The following is a 21,680-nucleotide window of genomic DNA, read 5'->3' as shown; positions in this document are numbered from 1 at the left end:
GGCAATCTAATAGGCTGAGATGTGCCTATGGATGCGTTATGTAGCTGTACAAACAATCGTGTGGTCTCATTTGGGAGGTGAGCGGATGTTATGGTGATTATATATGAGTCATAGGAGATTTGCTTCCTCATTTAAGATCTGTATTCTATGCTTCTATTGGGATGCACAAGTGGTCTGCATGGTGTACATCAGATTCTAATCCGCGTGGCTTTCACGTTAATGCGAGTAGTACGTGACTCTCTTTGTTGCTTCAAACCCAGTATAAAAAGGTGAGGGTGTTCTACTCCCCTCACTTAGATTTGGCTTAAGTTTTTGGGAGTTTTTGGAGAGAAAAGGGAGTGTGTTCGAGAAATGTTTCAGTTGGAATGGCTGGAGTAATGGAGCTAGTGGAAAATACCTCAACATCACAGGTCGTTTGAACTTTCGTTTTTTTTATTTCTCATACTAAGATTTTTGTCTGCCTAAATCACTTAATTGAAATATCTCAAAGGGTTGTGACTCCTCGCCAAGTTTAGAAAATTGCATTAGGTTCTTTTTAAATCTTACAAGGGGGTATATGCGGAGCTTCTGTGGAAGTTTTGGGTTGTGATAAAACCCTGTTGACTGAGGCTTTATGTATTTTTGAAATATACTGTTGACTTATATTTTGGCTTGCTTAAATACTATTGGTTCCGAACTGGTTCTTTTAGACTATGGCTTTTGATGAATCTTAGCAGACTCTTATGATACTTATTGATATGACTGACATTCCTAACTTTCTCGGACTGGTGCAAATGGGATAAAGAGGAATTTTGATTAGGTGAGGTAAGGCAATCTATGTGGATGGTTCTTTTTGGGTGGTTTGTTCAAAAAATACACACGAACAGTTATATGTTTGAAATTTGAGAACTTTTATACGAGGTCTACTGAAAAGTGGCGTATAAAGTGGTCTTTGAGTTAAAAAATTGGCTTGATCTTTCTCAAAAAATGATGATTATTTAGGTCTTGTACTTTTTGGTACTTGACTTTGGCTCTATTGTTGATGGCATACTGAGGCTTTTTTTATAAACACTAGCTGATGGTGTTTTAGAGCTGGCTAGGTATATGACTTGAGCTAATGCGTCTTGACTATTTGGTTATGGGTTTCAAGAGACTGGGAGTAGTCTAGGATGTTTGCATTTCCTGGGAGTCTCGACTGGCTCTTTGGCATAAAGACTAGGTCTTTGAGTTTAAGGTTTTTTGCTTTGATGGGTTTGGCATCATGATATTTTTTATTCTATACTGAATACTAAAAATATTGTGCTAACTGTTCTCCCTTTATGTTTTCTTGGCTAGCAAAACTAGGCATATTATATGGCTTTGTCTGTCTAATGCTCTGGCTTTCTACTTTGCCGTAATAAGAGACTTGTCCAAGGTCACATCCACATAATGAGGTTTTGATGATCTGTGCTCTGCTTACTTAAACATAAGTAATATAGATGGCCCCTCTATTAAACCGCATTGAAGCATGTTTTCCAAATTCATGTTTTTCTTGGGAGAGTTGTCCTTACCTGACTGACTGGCTAGTTTTATTTTTGGATGATATTTTCATATGGCTCTTATGCTTTGGTGATGCGGGTTACCTTCTTGATAAGGGGATGTCGTGTGGTGATCCATTTTTTGGTCTATTTGCTGGTGTTTTCTTGTTATGCATATTTTAACCAAATATAATGATCAATAACACATTAGTAGATAGTTTGTTCATACAGTGGATTACACCTTTTAAATTGTCTAAAAACTTTGGGGATTCTTGATAAGGTCGTGCTGTTTATTTTGAGTAGAAATGTATACAAAGCATGGAATGACTTGTCTGATGGTTATAAACTGATGGTATATGCCTTTGGCTGTCTAAAATTGACCTTTTGGAAAAAACCTCCACTAGCAATGAACTTTTTGGAAGTATATTAAGTCAAACTTACTTTTTTAGCATATAAGGAAAATTTAAACTGCGGAGTATTTTTGGTACTTACATTATGGAAAGTTGCCTACTCTAGTTCTATTTTGAGTTTGACATGGATTACAACCGATAGATTTGTTGACACCTACCATTCGAAGCCAAGTCTAACATGTGTTGTCTTTTCTACATGGATGCAGGTGAGAATGCTATCCTCGCTTACAGTGGCTTAGGGTAGCTGTTGTCCAACTTTGATGATTACGGGGGACTCAAATTTTTTATTACATTGATATCCTTGTATTATTTCATTTGGATGATGTCTGCATCCTTACTATATTGTACAAAGATGAATTCAATACTGAGTCATTTTTTGTGCAAATCACCTTCCAGATGTCTAGGGTCAGCTATCCTTTGAACTTGTAGTTCTTTTGTGTATATCTATTTGGGTGAAATCATGTTAACCTGTCATGCTTTTTCATGTCCCGGACAATGCTAACTAGCACAATTTTGACATATGCTAACTAGTACAATAACTTGAGCTACATCTCCAAGATCTATGACATATGATATATCAATAGAAAGCACTTGAAACAAGGAATCCAAATGTACAACCTCCGACAAATTTTGATATTATTTGTAAAAAAATTACCAGACGCCAATCTTTTCGAAGATGTGCTAACTTGAAACTCCTAACTAGCACAAAAAGTGCAACAGGTTAACATGCTTTCACCCATTTATCTTAATACAACAACACACACACACACATTTTACCACCTGTTGGTAAATTTTTTTTAAAGTATCAAATTAAACTTTCCAAGCTTAGTTCACACTTGCTGGTACACACATACACACACACACACATTCCACCACTTGCTGATGGCCTTTTTAAGCATCAGATTAAAGTGTATTATGCCATTGCTTGTCGACACTCTACGTTCTATTTAAGGGGACCTACAACTTTTTAAACATGGGATAGGACCCTTAGAAGGCTATGATGGTTACAAGGCGTGAGTAATATAATTACTTATTACAGTCATTTACCATGCCATGAGGCGCTTGGTTTAACGTAGTATGCCAGATGACATCGCGAGCGGCTACTCTTCCACATTTCCCCAAGGGAGCTCGATCTACTCAGTTTACGCTGCAGGCAATTAGTCATCAGTGAGGGCGGCTGTCCTTCTTCTATTTAAAGAGGCGAGGATGCATTTTGCTCCTCACTTAGCTTTGCGTGTCCTTTACTTGCATCAAGAGTGAGGACTGTGTTTTTTCCATCTTTGTTGCACCGAGCATGGAGCTTACAACTCAACCAACTTAGGTTGGTCACTAAGCTTAGCATCAATAATCTCATTACTGTCAATTTTTTAATTAAATGGTAAAGCATTGTTTCATAAAAATACATGTACTTAGAAAATGGTGTACTTAAAATAGTCGGGATGACTATACTTAGCATGGCATGATATAAGTGGTTGGACCTCTGTTTGGTTGGCTCAGTTCCTCGTTCTTCAGCCTGGTAAGGACCACTACAGTGGTCGGATTTGACTGGCATTACATGGTAAAGGTGGTTTCTTTTGGGAGCATTACTATGGTACTATTATTGGTTTTTTTCGAAGCTGGTCATTATTTAACTGCAGATACATATATATATATATTTTTAAAGGGTTTTTCTATACCCGTGATTCACTTTTTTTTTTACTGTTGATAATGACACTTAAGCAAAAATCTAGAAATTTTTTGCGGCATAATTAGTCGCGCAGCGTGATGAAATAAAACCACCGTGTGGTGGGCCTTGACAAAATATGGCACTTATGAGGATTAATGTTCCTTGATGCTTAAAATAGGTATAATCCATCATATGGGTTGGCTAAGTCTATATGGTAAGGGCTGGATAGCCGCTACTGCTTACTGTGGTGCAACATTGTACATGGATTGGGGACTAGCTGATTGGCTTGTGGCATACTAGCTATAACTTATTGTTTGCTAGTCTTTTTTGGACTTGGCAAAAATACAAGTTGCTCTCTTTCACTTAGCGCATGAATTACTGTTGAAAAGCGGGGGTGTTTCCCGTTTATGTAACTTACTTTTTTATAAAAGTTCAATCAGGGGATTGTTCTGGATAAAATCCTCGCCAGATGAGTACTACTGCCAGACTTGGTGGTTTTTTGATGCTATATTGTTTCAGCAGTCCTATAAACAAGATTTTTTTTTTCTTAAAAGCGCATAGAAAACAAACACACTTAATTTTTTTACACTTGGTCTAGCTAGATATCATGTTTATATCTAAAGATCTCTGCTAAGTGGAACGAGGATAAATTTCTCTTCGGCCTATCACCTGCAAAAGGATGGCCAAAGTGAAATAGCTAACCTAACAATCCTCGATCTACTAAAAGCCTATGTAACAGAAGTAGATCAAAGATCCCAATGGGAGAAGTACTTACTCTTAGTGGAGTATGCCTACAATAACACTGTACATACTTCCACGAGAAAAGCACCTTTTGAGGTAATTGGGGGAAGATCAAGAAGTCCCCTGCTACTTATCGTACACGGGAAGATCTTCGTTGCAGATGAGTATAGCCGATACCTACAAGAATCTTTTCAAAAGATGAAAGGTCTCCTAAGGGCAATTCCAACAAAGCTAAGGAGAAGGGAGTTTACAAAGTCAAAAACAAACTCTCTCCTGGAGATCTTGAGGGTTATTACAAGGATAACCGGTGTTTCAAGTGCGGAGAGCAAGGGCATGCGTACTACGCTTGTCCCCAAAAGAACACCCACCACGAGCCTCCTAGAGCTACCTTGGTTGAAATCCAAGAGGAGCAAACTCACCACAAAGGATCTCCTCTATACCATGCTTGGGGAAAGGTAAGAGAACATGATGCTTTTATTCTCTTTAACCCTAGTTCTACTCACAATTTCATATCCACACAGTTGGCCACCAAGCTAGGCATGCAAGCTTACCAGATGGGAGATGTACTACCCGCAGAGGTGCTTTCAAGGGGAAAGAATCTTCAGTCACTCCCTTAATCAGGAAATTGAGGCTCCATGTGTACATACACAAGCTTTCAATAAGTCAATAAAGAGCTCTATTTCCATGTACATGATTTTTGTTAAAGATTCTCAAAGTGAACCTAATGTTTTAGCACAAGAAAAATACACACTCACAAGGAATTAGAGTTATCCATTTTTCTCAAGGGGTTTCAAGATGTTTTCATTGACGACATCCCCTATGAGCTACCTCCTAAACGAGGCAATGATGACCATGCAATTGAACTTCTTCCAAGAATTTCACCGCCTAACAAACCTCCTTGTAGAGTTTCTCAAGCTCAACAAGAGGAGATTATGCGGCAAGTGCATGAGTTAGTTGAGAAGGGCATTGTTAGGCCTAGCTCATCTTCATTTTTCTCACCCGTGTGACTAGTGCAAAAGAAAGACGGCACATATCAAATGTGTGTCGACTATAGAGCACTAAATAGGATCACTATCAAGAATAGGTTTCCCACTCCACGGTTAGAAGACTTATTTGATAAGCTACAAGGGTCCACCTAATTCCGTAGGATTGACCTAAAAAGTGGCTATTATCAAATAAGGATAGTTGATCAAGACAATGTAAAGACCGCATTTTGCACTACGTTTGGTCTTTACGAATATATTGTCATTCCTTTTGGCTTGATCAATGCACCAGCCACATTCAACCGCTTGATACAGAAGCTATTTAGGCCTCACTGAACCTTTACTGGAGTGTTTTTTGATGATATCATCATCTACTCTAATTCATTAGACAAACACGAGTCCTACCATATGGCGAGCGAATATTTCCGAGCAAGGAGAAATCCGAGCAATCAATCTAAGAAAGCATGTCTCTAATCACCTTTTTAAATCCTTCTCACATATATTTTCACACAATCTTCACGATTCACTACCCCTATATCCGAGTAGTTTATAAGCTCATCTTGTAGATGCATGACAATGAGAGCATGTGCGCTCATGCAATATCATAGGAGCATCACCATTAATATAAATAGGTTACATATTGCTATTATTCAAAAAACCATCTACACTGAGAGTGACGTATCAACGAGCTTAGACATTCGTAACTTCTAATCTAAATGAAGTGAAATTTTTGGCTCTTTTGTTGGGTCAATAACGGTAGAAAGCACCCTACAATTTTTTTCAATCATAATAGAGAATCTTTTTGTAGTTATTATTGACCAAGCAATTTTCCTACGATTACCCTACCAATTATAAAACTTTTATTGGCCAAGGCTTACAATGGAGGCATCTACATGAGCTTAAGCTCCAATTTTTTGTTAGCATCAATCCATATTGGATTTGAGTTGGCCATACCATTATCTAAAACAACATGAAAGTTATTTTTTCAATTTAAAATAAAATATATCCAAAGCTCAAAACAATGTATTGGGCAGGCAACAAGCTACATATCCATATGAAATGCACGTGTCATGCCACAGAAACATCAGAAAATAAACTTAATAAGTGAATCATCGTTCTCAGTCACTCAAAAAATCCTTCCATAAGCAATAATGGCTTGGTGTCTCATAGAAACAGTGTTTTTTCTCCATCTCTTTCTACTAGCTATAGGTATAGGCAATGGAAGGTGACAACAATAAGAAAATTTAATGAGCATGAGCTTTTGTTTCTGGGTGAAGATGACTAGTAGCCGTGGATGACTACATGCAATTATTTGTGGGAAAAGATTGACATAGTAGGTCAACTCAATCATCTAAAGTTTGTGATTCCCTACATTGCTATTAGTTTAGCCATCTACACTTGCAATGATGCTCACAATTGCATCACTGGGTACCAACAGGGTTTTATCATGCAAGCACATTAGAATATCAACAAGACATCTCTCGTCATTACCATTTGAATGAATTGAATCAATGGGTAATAATAAATCGTAATAATTAAAGGGTAATACTTAGGCCCATGTCACACACGTCCACCCAAACATGCAGGACATTGTGTTATCACAAAACTAGCGGTTAGAACTTGTTTCCACGAGTGTTTTATTGGCCGGGTTAACCCCCTTCCCATAAACAAAAGACAACGACATTCCCTGTTTAAAAGGTATGAATGATGCCTAAACACCTTGAACTTAGAAACCCGTGCAAGAATTGAGAGCACTTTATGGTTTGGCTAGACTCAGTCCCATGTCACATTGCGGTCTCATATAGTTTTCTAGTTGTATAAAATCTTGAAGGTGTGCTAGCGCTACTGTAGGAGGCTTCAACATCCAACGTTGTTTTATGTTTCGGTGTGTTGCCCCTTTGCACTTTTAACTAATGCTTTGTAAGATTTTTCAAAACACCAATGCTGTCATGGAAGATCCCGTTTTGTGAGAAAAAACAAAATTTTAGTGTTGTTGTGAACTTCTGTTTACTAATGTTAAATAAGATTCCCCAAAAGCTTTAAACAGGCTTTGATTTTTTTCTATCAATGTTCATGGCTTTGGCTCAAAGCTCCATTATCCAATCTCCCAAGCTTTGCTACAATATTTGATACTTCTTAGAAAGCAAGAAAATCGACCATAGTTACGTCCTTAAGCCTAAGGTTTCTTGATAGTAGGCGTTGCACGTGCACCAAGAAGTGGGTGGATGGCAACGGAGGCTCTGATACCACTTGTGAGGCGGTGTGTCTCATGCTAGTGTGTGTATGAGAAATTGGAGAAGCATGAGAGCATAGAATGGATGGAGCTTGGTGTTATACACACGCTCCTTATTCTATATTCATGTAAATAATAAGAAATTTAGTCATGGGTTAGTAATGGGAGTATGGCCTGATGACCTAAACCACAACACCTAAGAGATCTCATCTAGTAAGAAACACCGACTTCACATCCAACCGCATACTATTAGGGTGTAGGTTTTGTGGATGTTTAGTCAACTTGTGGCATATGATGGATAATGTGACTTAGCTTATGTGGAAGCCTAGTGTGCATCCTACTGGGCAATCCTTGTGACATAATCCCTTGTGTGTGCCAATATGCTTCGCTCCAGGCTATAAATGAAGCTCATGTATACACTCAATATAAAACCAATAAAAGGGACCCATTTCAAATTCGATCGGTAAATATTTTCAAGATCATTTTTTCAACACCCTTTTAAGCTAAAAGCAAAGGTTGAGTGTACAAAAAAGGGCCAATTTTTTTTTCACCTATTTGGTCCTTTGGAGGGAAATTTTGGAGGCAAAAGGTATTTCTATAAGTATGTTTTGTACAATTTCGTAATGGGCCACCCCATGTGAGAATAGTGGTGTCATGAGTGGATTTAGTGGTTCTTAATTTTTTGCCTTGCATTTGAACTTGAGCTCCATAGAATTCTCGTCTCGTTTCCTTGAAAAATCCTAAGCTCTCTCTCTCTCTCTCTCTCTCTCTCTCTCTCTCTCTCTCTAGCATCACATGCACTTGCGACATAGTTGCTCTACTCTCTTGCATCAGTTCTCCAACAAAGCGGATCTCAAAGGCCAAGGGGGCTACTGCCAATAGAGCGTCACCTTTAACATGCAAACTTAAATCAAATACCAAGAAGAGAATGTCCTCTCCTGACAAAAGCAACAATAAAGGTATTTCCACCCCATCCCATCAACAAACAGAGGCGGAGCATAAAACCAGTCCCAACACAAGGATCTCATTACTACAAAATCTTCTGTTATGATCTCATTACTAAGAATCTTTTGTTATTGCAACTTCTAAGATATACACAACTAAATCCGTACGATTTCTTTTTTCGTCCCATCCTTGTCATTGAAGATCCGGACTAAATGTCAACCTACAAGATTCACATAACTCACTCCAATTAAATTAAGACAATGAGAATTTTTGTCATAATGCTTAGTTTTTTTGCAATAAATATCATAAAACTAACCCAAAGAGGGATCACATAAAAGTTTAGTTACCTTTGACATACTCTTTAAAGACCTTATATTCATCAGCATCAAGATGATATTTCTTAGTCTCCTTTAAAGGTTTTATCTCTTATTACTCAAATACTAACATATATCAAATGGCAAAAAGATAGCTTTGTTATTCGTGCTCTATGTGTGTATGACACCATACTTGTTTCCAACAATCTCAACTTTCTTTAATAAGTATAGAAGGTTTTGTCTTCGACATCAAGACATGGTGGATTTGGGAGACACACACTCATGTCTTGGTATTCAAATTCAATGGTATCCTGAGAAGAGTGTTTGGAAACTTTGTCAAACAAAGTACATTCAAGAAATTATTCAAAAAAAATGGCATAGCCTCTGCACATTCTGCTATGACTACTTCTTGTGTTGTGAGTTCTACAAAAAAATCTCAACTTGTGAAAAAAGATGGAGGATTAGCATCACATCAACCTTATGCTAGCCTTGTTGGATGTCTCCAATTTGTTGGATTGAATACTCATCTCTTGACATTCACTTTGCTGCAAATTTTCTCGAATTCTATGATTTCACTTCACCTTTTGAGATATAAAAATGTAGATTGGGAAAGATCTTACTTATCAATGTGCTCTACCATTGAAATTGTTTCTTTGTCAATAGATGTCTTGTTTCTTACACCAACAAGAAGCAAAAATGTGTAACAATTTCTACCATAGAGGCTAAATATGTACTTGCATCTTTAGCATCTTGAGAGTTAGTATGGCTACAACAAATACTTGTTGATATTGGTCATCCTCCACTATCAAGTACATCACTTTGATGTGATAATCAAAGTGCCATTTGTCTTGCTAAATACTTTCATAAAGATTAATTTCTAACCTTTTAAACATAGTTTCCATCTTAAATTGGCCAGTTAAGTTGGAAAAAAATAAGAGAGAACAAGAGAAATTGTTTAAAGTGATTCTAGACTTATTTAAGTCAAAGGCTTGGGACCAAAGGAAAGAAATCTATAAAAGACCAAGGATAATTGCTATTTAATTATCCCAAGTCAAAGTTACATATTAAGGTAGGATATGTCTATCTCAAAGAGAAACCTTGATTAAAGGTACAAGACAAAGGGAGCTAATTAGAGCATTTATAGGAGTCTAAGAATAGAAACTAGTTGTGTAAATTTTAAGTAATTAAATTTATTCATTAGACTCTCAGAATGAAGTTTGGGAAACCTTAGGGTGAATTGGAACTTGCCAGAGATAGTCTAAATTTACTAGGTCTAAATCTGGTAGGTTTTGGGACTAGCTTCATAGAACCTCCCAAGATTGTGATAAGGTTTTACATAGGAGGTGTAGCTTCAAAGCTCAAGGATAAGTTTAATTTTACAAGAGTCCATCTTAATTTAGGATAGGTTCTAAATAAGTAGGTAGGCACTAGCCCGTGTTAGCTTCATATAAGCTCAAAAGGATAGTATAAAGGTCTTGTAGAAGAGCTAGCTGAATTGACGATAAGACTATAGTTTTTAATTAATGCAAGGGAAAAGTAAAAGTATAAGGTTAATACAATCCATCATATTTAGCAAGCTGACTCTAGTCCTTCTAAGTTTGGCTATGCCACTTGTCCAAAGTAGCTGTTGATGTGTGTGTGTGTGTTTTGATGTTGTTGTTTTTATACTTATACTTATACACAAAAGAGCATAACAATTCAAAAGATAGTTGGCTTTTTAGACTAAGGAAAATGATTAGCACAAAAACAACTTAGTCTTTAGAATGAGACTGGAAATGAGTATGGGCTGCCAATCTACCACCAAGGATGAAAATACAGGATAGTGATCCTGAACAAGAAATTGAACTGAGACAGAAAGCTCTCCTCTACTAAGGGTAAAATCAAATTTTCATGTTTAAATGTGTGTGTGTATGTGCGCGCGCATGCGTTGTCAGGGGATTTTTATGTTCACGAATTGAGCCGAGGGTTAGGATCAGGCTGCTCGCTATGGGAAACGGTGAGAGAAAGATGCACATCTCAAGAGAATATAGTACAAAAGAACACCTTGAATTAAACTGCTTAATGACCTAAAATCTGAATACAAAAAAATAACTTGATCGCAATAGGCAACAAGTGCTCTTGAACTTGCCGAGACTATGAGCGAAAGTGCAAATGCCAAATCTATATTGCCTCAATGCCCTTCCCTTACTCTTCCCGACCACCTTCACGTGCAGTACTCACTTTGTCATCACTTCACCAAGGTAATCCCTTCTTCTTATTTTTTTGAAAGATATCTCGTAGCAATTTTAACACTGTTGAATCTCGTAGAAGCTTTAACACTGCTGAATCTCGAAGAAGTTTTAACAATGCTGCTGAATCTTGTAGCTAGGATCTCGTAGAAGACCTTATGCTGCTCCTTGCACTGTTTGCTTGTCGGCGGCCTCCAAATAGTACGCCAACATCGTCTACTTCAACTCTTCATCAACTTTGCAACATTGCACGTCGTCAACTCAATGAACGTCATCTCCTCCTCATTGTATTGTTGCTCTCGGCACTCTTTAGCTCGACAATCCTCTTGGTTGAGATTTCTCATAAGAATGGACTCTTAACATCTTTAAAATAATAAGTCTATTTTTATTTTTAATAAGCCTCAAAACTGCTCCTGGTGTTAATGCAAGCACAATACGTGCCACCTATCAACCCTTGATGATGCCCCCTATCAACCTATCCTGTTGATGTATCCCCTGCACACTTTCGGCCCTCGCGTGCTCTTTCGCAGTTGATGCTCCTGCTGCTTGACGGCCTTGCACGACAGCTCTCTGATGCCCCAGTGGACGTCCACCCTCGGCTCTTGCTTAATCCCTCCTCCTTGTCGCTCTCGTCGAAAGCGGCCTCCCTTGGAACTGTTTGCAGCTTCAAATCCCTTGCTCATCAGCGTTAATTGCCGCTCGTCGGCTTCTCAGCATTGGTCTGCAGCTTTTTCATGGGACGCAAAGAGGCCTGCTATTTCCTCCTTGTCGCTCTCCCCACAAAAGCCGCCCTGACAGTGACGCGCTCGTCAACCTTCAAGGCAGCAATCACCTGTGCTCGTCCTTGCCCACTGTCTCTTCGCGTGCTTTTAGCTGCCCTCGTCCTCGTCGGCTCCTGCCTATGTCTCCTCTCCTCGTCGCCTTCGCCAAAAGCGGCCCGCCTTGGAACTGTTTGTAGCTTCAAAGCCCTTGCCCATCAGCGTTAACTGCCGCTCGTCGGCTTCTCAGCATCGATCTGCAGCTTTCATGGGATAGAAAGAGGTCTGCTATTCTCCTCCTGAGAAAGATGCACATCTCAAGAGAATATAGCACAAAAGAACACCTTGAATTAAATTTCTTAATGAACTAAAATCTGAATACAAAAAAATAACTTGATCACAATAGGCAACAAGTGCTCTTGAACTCGTGGAGACTGAGCGGAAGTGCAAATGCCGATTCGATATGGCCTCAATGCCCTTCCCTCACTCTTCTCGACCACCTTCACGTGCACTCACTTTGCCGTTGCTTTCTTTGGTCTTCTTTTCACTCAAACAAACCTCTGAAAATTGCTAAAAACTACTTCTCCTTTGACATAGCTTTGTGAACTTCAACACCCCTTTTTTGCATTATGTTTGTAAACTACCCTACAACTCAGCCGACTTCACATCCCTTGCAGACTGCCTTACCAGCTCCTTGCTAGCCTCGTTCTTATTCTCCTTACTCGACGGCTTCTCAGAGCCTTAGCAAACACAAGGCCTACAAACTTGAAGTAGGAATAGAAGTCTGGATCTACAACCTCAATATCATGATAAGTCACTTTCACTCCCAGTATGTTCTTATAGAAAGATCGAGTAAAATACACATCAAGAAGTTGCCCGAAAAACAGAGCCTTAGCTGAGGTACCCTTCTTCCTTCTTCACTGCACTGCGGCCATGCTTATCTCTGTCAGAAGCTCTATATTTTGCTACTCGACGGCCTGGTGCTCGTAGAGCTCTTCTACAGTTGATGCTCCTTTTCTTGCTCATAGTGCTCCTTGATGAGACGACCCCAGTAGTGCAGCTCTTCGATGCCCCAGTTGACGTCCGCCCTCGTCTCTTGCTTAATCCCTCCTCCTCGTCGCTCTCGCCAAAAGTGACCTCCCTTGGAACTGTTTGCAGCTTCAAAGCCCTTGCTCATCAGTGTTAACTATCGCTCGTCGGACGCAAAGAGGCCTGCTATTCTCCTCCTTGTCGCCCTCACCACACTTAATCTAGATGAATGTCAAATTGTCAAAGGACGGAGATTGGAACTTATGAGTGTGACACTCATAAATGAGGCAATGTTTTTTGCAAAAGTCGATGTTATCGTTGATCATTCTCAGAAACCATCATTTACTGTACAATCGGAAAAAGAAATATGGTGGTTAGGAGCTTTTGAAGTTCCGAAGGAGACTCATGAGGTGTTGGCATGGGTCTTCTCTATGATCCCGTGGATCACAGAGGTTATTAAGGCACAACTAGAGGGAGAAAAGCTAGAAGTAGATGGAGTAGATACATTTGATGTTGAGTGGCACTTAGGAGGTGATCTAAAAACAATCAAATGTATACTTGGGTGTAAACAAGGTGCTTCATCACTTCTTCCTTGTCCATATTGTGTACGAGGATACAAGGAGAGTAATCGTGGCTCCACGTCTTCAAAGAAAAATGTCAAGGGAAGTCAGGCAACAGGGTCAATGGATGATGATGCAAGGGATTGGGTGTGCTCGGTGTTGAAGTGTCCTATCATGGAGGTCCCCAATTGGTCGACAAAAGATAAAACATGGCATCCCATTATCAATTTTCCACTTACAAATGTACACTTTTGCACTTTGCATGCCTTTATGCGTATATTTGATCACTTGTTAAAGCTTCACATAGAGTACGCTTTCACAATGAAACCACTTTCCAAATCCGTGGAAGCCATTGGAATAGTTGAAACAATTTTAAATTCGATTGGATGCCATGGTGGCAATGTTTTTATCATCGTGAGGTGGATAATATGCATGAATTGCCACAAAAAGTATCTATGAATGGTGTGAAAGCACGTAGGTTTTTCAAGAAACCAGAGATGCAAAAGGAGAGGGGTGAAGAGGATGCTCCATGGGAGCTGTGGAAAGCGCTTTGCAAGTGTACGACCGATCAAGATTCAAATCCCGTGCTTGTAAATCTGCGTAGGCAAGTGTGGCACCACTTGCAGTTAGTGCTTCAAATCATGTGGAAACCCCAAACCACGAGCGAGCAACAAAATTTGTTCAAAGATCACATTTCGAATTTCACTAAAGCATTTGTGCAAGCGTGGGGAGAGAGAAATATCACACACTACATGGTAAGTTACTTTGTTCAGTTCAAATTTTGATGCTATACATAAATATTTATTTGATCTAAGCATTTTTTCTTGATGCAGCATGTTTTGTATGCGCATGGAGCATTCTTTATGTCAAAATATGGTTCATTAGACATGTGGAGCACTCAAGGAATGGAAAAATCACATTATCGAGCCAAAGGTGTTTACTTTAAAAATACACGTCACGGTGGTGGAACTACGAGATCCAACTACATGAAGGAGATGTTTGATTGGTTCTTTCGTTGTTCTTTGGGGAGATGTCATGCCATAGAGCGAGCGTGAAAGTCAAGTCTTGCCAAGGAGGTTAGGAGACAATCTCCACTTACTGCTAAAGAGAAATGGAGAAACTCCACTGGACCCCTTAATCATGCTAGGTGGCGTGAAAATCGCCATAGAGTGGGCAAACGTTGGTTACCCAACATGTCAAACAAATGATGCTATGCAATGTAATGTTTATGTTTGTAGATGTCTTTGTTGAGTTGCATATAATACTTCTCCATTTATCTATTTTTTGTTTTTTATATTTTGATGATATGAAGAGTTTTTTTAAGTGGCCTGGTCAAGTGTGAAGAGACCTTTTTTTAAAAAAAATAGAGGGCTTTTAGTGAAGAAGGAGTCTCATTTTCAATCTTGCCCCTTCTTACACCATGGCACGCACAAAGCAAACAGCAAGAAAAGATCAACCTTTTTTTGCTCACCCTCACTCAACCGTCCAAGGTGCTCAAAAACCACCTTGGATACACGAACAAGAGCTCATAGAAGAGATGGAGAGAGAATGGTCAGGTGAAGAGCAACAAGATGGACAACCTTCACGCAAGAAGAAATGGGTAGTGACATCAGACACAGAAACCGAAACGGACAACGAAGCACAAAGCCCACCATGGAGCGGACAGAAGATCCCAAGCAATCATCGAGTTCCATCCGGGAAGACATTGCCACGTGGCTTCGGCGCTTTGCCGTCAGATCAGCCTAGAGGTGATCATGGGTTACTAAATGAAGAGGATTTTGAGGATGTAGCAGACGAGCCAGTTGGAGCGCAGGGTGGAGTTGAAGAGCCAGTCGGAGCACATGGTGTCCTTGAAGACGCGCAAGCTCCCCCTCGCAAGCCCTCTCGTAAAAAGAAAAAGTTTTTCAAGGTTCGCCCTCACAATGCCCATGTCCCAGATCCTACCATCCCTCAACAACGGGCTCCTGCTGTGAAGCGACGCATTCCAAAGGCGTTGCAAGAGATTCATCACTATCAAAAAGCTTCAGACCTTCTCATATGCAAGGCACCATTCACACGTTTGGTAAAAGAGATCATGCAAAGTTATCGAATGGCGTTTTGAGTTCAAGGTATCGCCGTAGAAGCTCTGCAAGAAGCGGCAGAATATCATCTAATTTCTATTTTTGAAGACACCAACTTGTGTGCTATTCATGCAAAACGGGTGACAATAATGCCCAAAGATTTAGCTCTTGCGCGTCGAATCATAGGACAAAAAGATTGAATTTGACTTTTAGGCAATTTTGACAATGTAAAGATATCTTTTTGAAATATAACGAGTCGTGGCTTTTTCAAATATAACGAGTCGTGTACATTTGTTTTAAGTGATAAGTAAAGCTAACTAGAGAGAGGAAAAGAGAGAGAGAGAGAGAGAGAGATGTGGATAAAAGAACTGTCAACCAAGTTTGGTTGATTGAATAACCAAAATAACATTGTATTCTTATAATTTTGGTATAAATAAGCTTTAATTAGGCTGTCTAGAGGCCTTCCGCAGAGGCGCGCGAGAAGTCAGAAGTAAATGTTACTTCTGACTTCTCGCGCGCCTCTGCGGAAGGCCTCTAGATAGCCTAATTAAAGCTTATTTATACCAAAATTATAAGAATACAATGTTATTATGTTTTTATTGATGGAGATTGGACTGAAAAAAACTCTATATTTTGATTCAGAGAATTATACAAGTGTATCACAAGATAGAACCAATCATATACTATCTATCGTACAATAAACTCAATATAGAAGTTGAAAAGTACCAGTTAAAATCAATTTCCATTCGAATTTTGAAATAACAAAGTACAAAGATGTGATATATCTCATTACATATTTGAAGGAGTTAATTACAAGATTTATGCATCTATTGACTGTTTGAGCCATCTAAGATATGGCGAGCAATGTTTTCTCGGCGCTCTTGGGCGCAAGGAAGTTGTTTGTGCAGCACATCCCAAGCAATTTGTTCCACATTGCTTAGACCTACAGCTTGGCTTAAGGCCACGTTACAAAGCACACGACCACGAATGTGTGTCGCAAATGCAACACTGGCCAGAGATTTATTTACAAGATATATAACTTGGGAGGCTTGAGATATGGTTGACATGCATAGGATGCGGCTCATTGCTTTCATCATTGACACCCAAAATTGACCACAAGGAGTGTACTACTTGTGGATTATCGCAAAGCCGTCTTGGGGGAGCTTGCCAAGGTAATGCGTAAGAGACGACTACCATCCAAAAGCTTGGCGCCTACCATCTCCTCCCCGACCTGCATGATCATCTAGCTCCACAATATTCTACAAAGAAAGCAATGGGTAAATAAGATTTCAGAATGCAACAATGAAAATTAATGTAATCACAAAACAAAAATCAATTAATACCTCTTGTTTTTCGTCATCTTCATCGTTTATGCCTTTGCTGTCAAGAGAAATAGATGAATTGGGAGCCATAGCGACACTCTCAAGTTCATCTATATAAACAAGCATAGGAGTGCGTTGGGCTTCAAGAAATGCGCGTGTAGCTACAAACTCATCCTCTGACACAGATGAGTGCGGTGCATTTGTCACCACCGTCATTGACAACTCCACTGTATCTACCACACTCTCTCAAAGGGGAAGGAGGCTTCGATCCACAGGATCAGAAGAGGGGTCAATGGCAGAGGACTCTACAGTGGCACAGAGGATGGACAGACACTCATCCATGCGGATGTCAAAAGTCTTTTCAAGATCATGTAAAAACAAATATTCCTCCCCATCTATCACAATTGGGGAGAGGTGTTCAAAAAAAACCTCCGGAGTTAATGTCTCCTCCGGCGCATTTGCAGTGGGCTGAAAGGATGCTTCTGCACCCTCATCACCCATGGATTTGGCGGCATCCATGACACCTCCTGGGTAGGTTAGGGCAAGAATATTTCCCTCTTTGCTTGCATCCCAGGGCGCTCTAATGGGCTCCTTTGTGTCCTTGACGACACCCCCAAGGCGCAAATGAGGCAAACTCACCTCAAATCTTTCAGGCTCCTCCGCAAGAAGAAACACAAGGTGCCGACCTTCTTCTTTTTCAAACGTGAATCTTCAATGTACTGACCTGCCTCACCCGCAATTACACAAAATCGTTGAAGTCGCTGGGTGAAAGGCCGATCGCCTTTGTGTATGTAGCGAAGCAAATCGCATGGAATCCACAATTCCCCTTGTCCGACAATTGGTACAGCATACTTGTCGATGTAAAATTCAAAAAATTCTAAGATAGGCTGAAAAGATTGGCTGTTTAGGTGAATAGTTGCATTCACATCAGGGAATTGGGTGAAGAAATTGTGAAGATCGTCACGATCTTGCCACTCGGTTGTTTGTAAAAACGCTTGGAAGCGTTTTAATGCCGTGGCTTCGGGAGGGGTGGAGGAGGATGCCATAATGCTAGCTCTTAAAGTAGGAATGCAAAGAGTGTTGGAGCTCAAATGAGAGTGTGAACAAGCAAAGAGTGTGAAAATGGTAGGGTTTAGGAGGCTTTATATAGCACGCCCCCCCCCCCCCCCCCCCTCCCAAAAAAAAATATCAATAATTAAAATATTAAACAAATTTCATTAAGTAACACAAATAACAAGAAGTTATAAAAAACTTACAAACTAAATTACAATCATTTAACTCAAAAAACACATCACTACAACTTTAAGATAATGTGCATTGCCAAAATTTGATACAACCATCTGCTTGAACTTACAATTGTGATATTATAAAAAATTGAAGTACAAAACATAACTACTCTAATGATAAAATCAAATTCTCTTCCATCGTCCATGCTTTTTCAATTTGAATCGTGCTCTCCATGCAGCTACCAATCTAGCAAAAAATAAATAAATTAGCATACCCAACTTAGAGCAGGGAATAATAAAGAAAACATAAATATAACATAATTAAGAGAGAAAAATCATTCACCTTACGTCGTCCAATGCAAAATTTTGTATCTTCTCGATGCTCTAAACCCATTATCACTAAGTGCTCCCGCACATTGGCCAATGTCCAATGCTTGTTCACTTGGACGGTTTCACCGACACCACTCGACAATTTCATTGTAATATCAAATAACTCAATTGTAGCATCAATGGATTGCAATGGAATCCATTCACCAAGCTTGCACATCCATGTTTCATAGAAGTACCGCACGTAAAGAGTGGAGCGCACCTTGATGAAACGGATAGCAATGCCGAAACTTCCAACCTGACACCGAAAGTGATCTACGTTGTGAAGTCCTTCAAGATACCCCCACTTCTCCCCAAAGATGGCTTCCAATGTATTGTATTGTAGATCTTTGCAAACATACATAGTATTTGTATGATGGAAAGGCAAAGATCCAAAGATGCTAGCGAAGACATGAGCAGGACAACACCATCCAAGCCCAACTGAACGCGAGGTTTTTCCAAATTTTAATGATGCTCTCACATCAGCTACAATCTTGGCTTTCAAAGACATTACAGTGAATGCATCTGGCTTTGGCCACTCCATGCTACGCAAGGTTGTAGCCTCCAAAGGTTGTAGCTCTCCGTAGCCTTCCTCATCTGTAGGTACAATGTACTTGTGGGTGTAGAAGAACACCCTCTGTCGTGTAAGGTTTGATGAAGTTGTGTTGGAGAAGAGCATATCCCCAAGACTTGCATGCATGGCCGTAAATGTGCCTGAAAGGCACGAGAGTGGTTGCTCCTCCACAAGGCTAGAAGGAAAAACATCTACATAGAAACAAAACAGTCCGTGAGATGTAAAAAGTCCATTTTTTTGTTACCACCAAAACCATTGAAGTGCAAGGGACATACAATTACAAGGAAAATCCCTTGGGTTGGTGATCCCTCGTAGACGCATGTGTCCAAAGATGAAAACATGTTGAACGATTTCCATCGTACCCTTGTCTCTTACTTGCTTGAAGCCTAGTAGTCTTCCCTTCCAATGGAGATCAACGTTTGTTCTTTCACGAACACGATGGGGACCGATTGCGGAAGGTTGCATGTACACCCACGCACCTTCTTGAAAAAACTGAGGTTCCCATTGCTGCTCCTCATTCTTCGAGTTGTGGAGAAGCATACTTTGAATGATGGGTTTGGGGCGTCTATTTTGACCATTGTTTGCCATGGATGCTTAAGTGGGAGCTTGAAATTGCAATGGAGAGCTTGGGGAAGGAGGAGGGAGACAAAGTTTAGAGAGAGAGTGGGAGCTTACAGTTGTAATGGAGAGCTTGAGGAAGGAGGAGGGAAACAGAGTTTAGAGAGAGAGTGGGAGCTTAAAGTTGCAATGGAGAGCTTGAGGAAGGAGGAGGGAGACAGTTTAGAGAGAGAGAGTGGGAGCTTAAAGTTGCAATGGAGATCTTGAAGAAGGAGGAAGGTGTAAGATTTTAGAGAGAGAGTGAGAGCTTTGTGTTATGGAAAGGGGCTATGGAGGAAGGGAGTCTTGGAAAAAAGGTTCTAGAGTGAGAAAATGACTTTTTGATCATAGGGTAGGTTTGGGGGGAGTTTTGGATGGAATATTTTGAATTTAATTTTTTTTTTTAATTTTGAAATTTTAAGGTTTTTGCAAAAACGTATCTGTGGACCCACCACTCCCCCCCTCCCTTTTTTCCCCTCCCTCTTTTACCCATCCCCCTCCCTCTACGATACAAAGCAATAAATGAGTGAACAACCCTATTATTCTCTCTACTTTCTTAGGTTCTAAACTTATATACATTGCTCTCTTCCTATTGGCTGGAGCCTAATTAACCTTAATCCTATATGGCCCAAAGAGAGTCCACATTTTTCCTAATGTGAGTTACCCCTATCTTACATATAAAATTTAGGTCTTACATGATCTAAATGAGTGAAGCTAATCAAAGAGCATGTAGCATAGTGACTAACAACGTACTAAGGAGCCACTTCTATTGATAACTAGATGTACCCTCAACGTGTTTTAGTTTGACTTTGAAACTATGTACACGATCAGCCTGCACTCTATTGTCCAATTCGGGTCCAATTTTGACCCATCTAAACTACTCAAAAACCATGGTTATAAAGTTTTGCTAGGTTCTCCATGTAAATTTGCATCAACAAACTCAAAAAATAAACTATATACAAAGCAGTGTTAGTTCTTGCATGTATCTTTGTAGCTATTGACTCACAAGTTCAAGGGAAGAGTCTTTTGGGAAGCCACGATTTTGAAACACAAAAACTTTCTCTCATGTTTCCCTTTTTTCACTCCCCCCCCTTCAACATAAATATGATACCCCTTCCCTTATTTTTAAGCTTCGGAGATAAATTACTGGGGGCCTATCCCTAACTTATACATTTCTGTAACTTGTAAAAAAACCCTCCTCCCCTGCACTTACGTGGTACGGTATGTTTTCCATGGTGAATCCCCCGGGAGATAAGCACAGTGAGAAGAAGATCCACCAAGTGTTCGAAGCCTAAGGATGCTACCTGCAAGCCTATTAACTTCCAAGATAGGTATCAACCTGAGTACCAACTAAGAATGTAGAGGTTGGCCACAAAAAGTAGCTTAATGTGCAAAGGCCGGTCCAATTTAAAAGGCATCCCAAAAAACACCAGAAGAAGTAAGCATCCCAAATACTATCATAGTCAGTTGTTTCCTCCTGCAAAGCTCAATCCAATAGAGATAATATTTTCACAACAAATTCTAACTAAAATAGGTACAAGTTTAAGTGAGGGACCAAACCACCTTGGTAAACCATGCTAGGGATAGCATTAAGTGAAGTGCATCCTTTTAGTGAGGTGATGTCTGGCCATAAGTCAACCAGGAGTAAGTGTGTGTGTGTGTGTGTGTGTGTGAGAGAGAGAGAGAGAGAGAGAGAGAGAGAGAGAGCTTGTGGACACTAATTTATGCAAGCTCATGTGCACCCCATGGACACATACTGCTGTTAAGTATTCAATTGGATTTGCAACCATTTGACCATGTCCAGTGCTTGATGCCTAATGAGTGCCAAGTGATTATAGAGATAAGAATTGGGGATACATTTTCTGATAAGATGATAGCATGTATATGTTTGATTGTCAAGGAGACTACTTACTTCAGTAGTAAAGAGAACAATTGAGAGCATGAACCGATGCATGAATGTGAGGGTGATTGAGAGCACTAGTATGTAAACCACCCTCCAAACAAAGGAGAGTAAAACCTCTACCTCCCTTGCAGAAACGAGCCTCTCAAGAAAATTAATGCACTCTTGGAGGAGAGAGAGAAACCCCTTCAAAGAGCAAAAAATAACGACCACTTTCATAGATTCCATTGAAAGATTCTCTTGGGATAGTTTCCTACAATGTTAAAACTCTC

At 39.8% G+C, this 21,680-nt stretch overlaps 1 protein-coding gene across 1 annotated transcript; it reads right to left on the bottom strand.

Moving 5' to 3' along the window:
• Positions 1-12,665: 12,665 nt before the first annotated feature.
• Positions 12,666-20,001, bottom strand: LOC147461228 (uncharacterized). Its single transcript, XM_086505174.1, has 3 exons — positions 19,998-20,001; positions 18,320-19,102; positions 12,666-12,922 (listed from the first exon to the last, which is right to left on the bottom strand). Exons 1-3 carry the CDS (start codon positions 19,999-20,001, stop codon positions 12,666-12,668), a joined length of 1,044 nt encoding a protein of 347 aa, XP_086361300.1.
• Between the last annotated feature and the right edge of the window lie 1,679 nt (positions 20,002-21,680).

The sequence above is a fragment of the Adiantum capillus-veneris genome, chromosome 3 (genome assembly GCF_014529385.1).
Source record: "Adiantum capillus-veneris isolate H3 chromosome 3, ASM1452938v2, whole genome shotgun sequence".
NCBI lineage: Eukaryota > Viridiplantae > Streptophyta > Polypodiopsida > Polypodiales > Pteridaceae > Adiantum > Adiantum capillus-veneris.
Note: the sequence above shows the minus strand (reverse complement) of the source record. Positions and strands in the feature narration are given on the sequence as shown.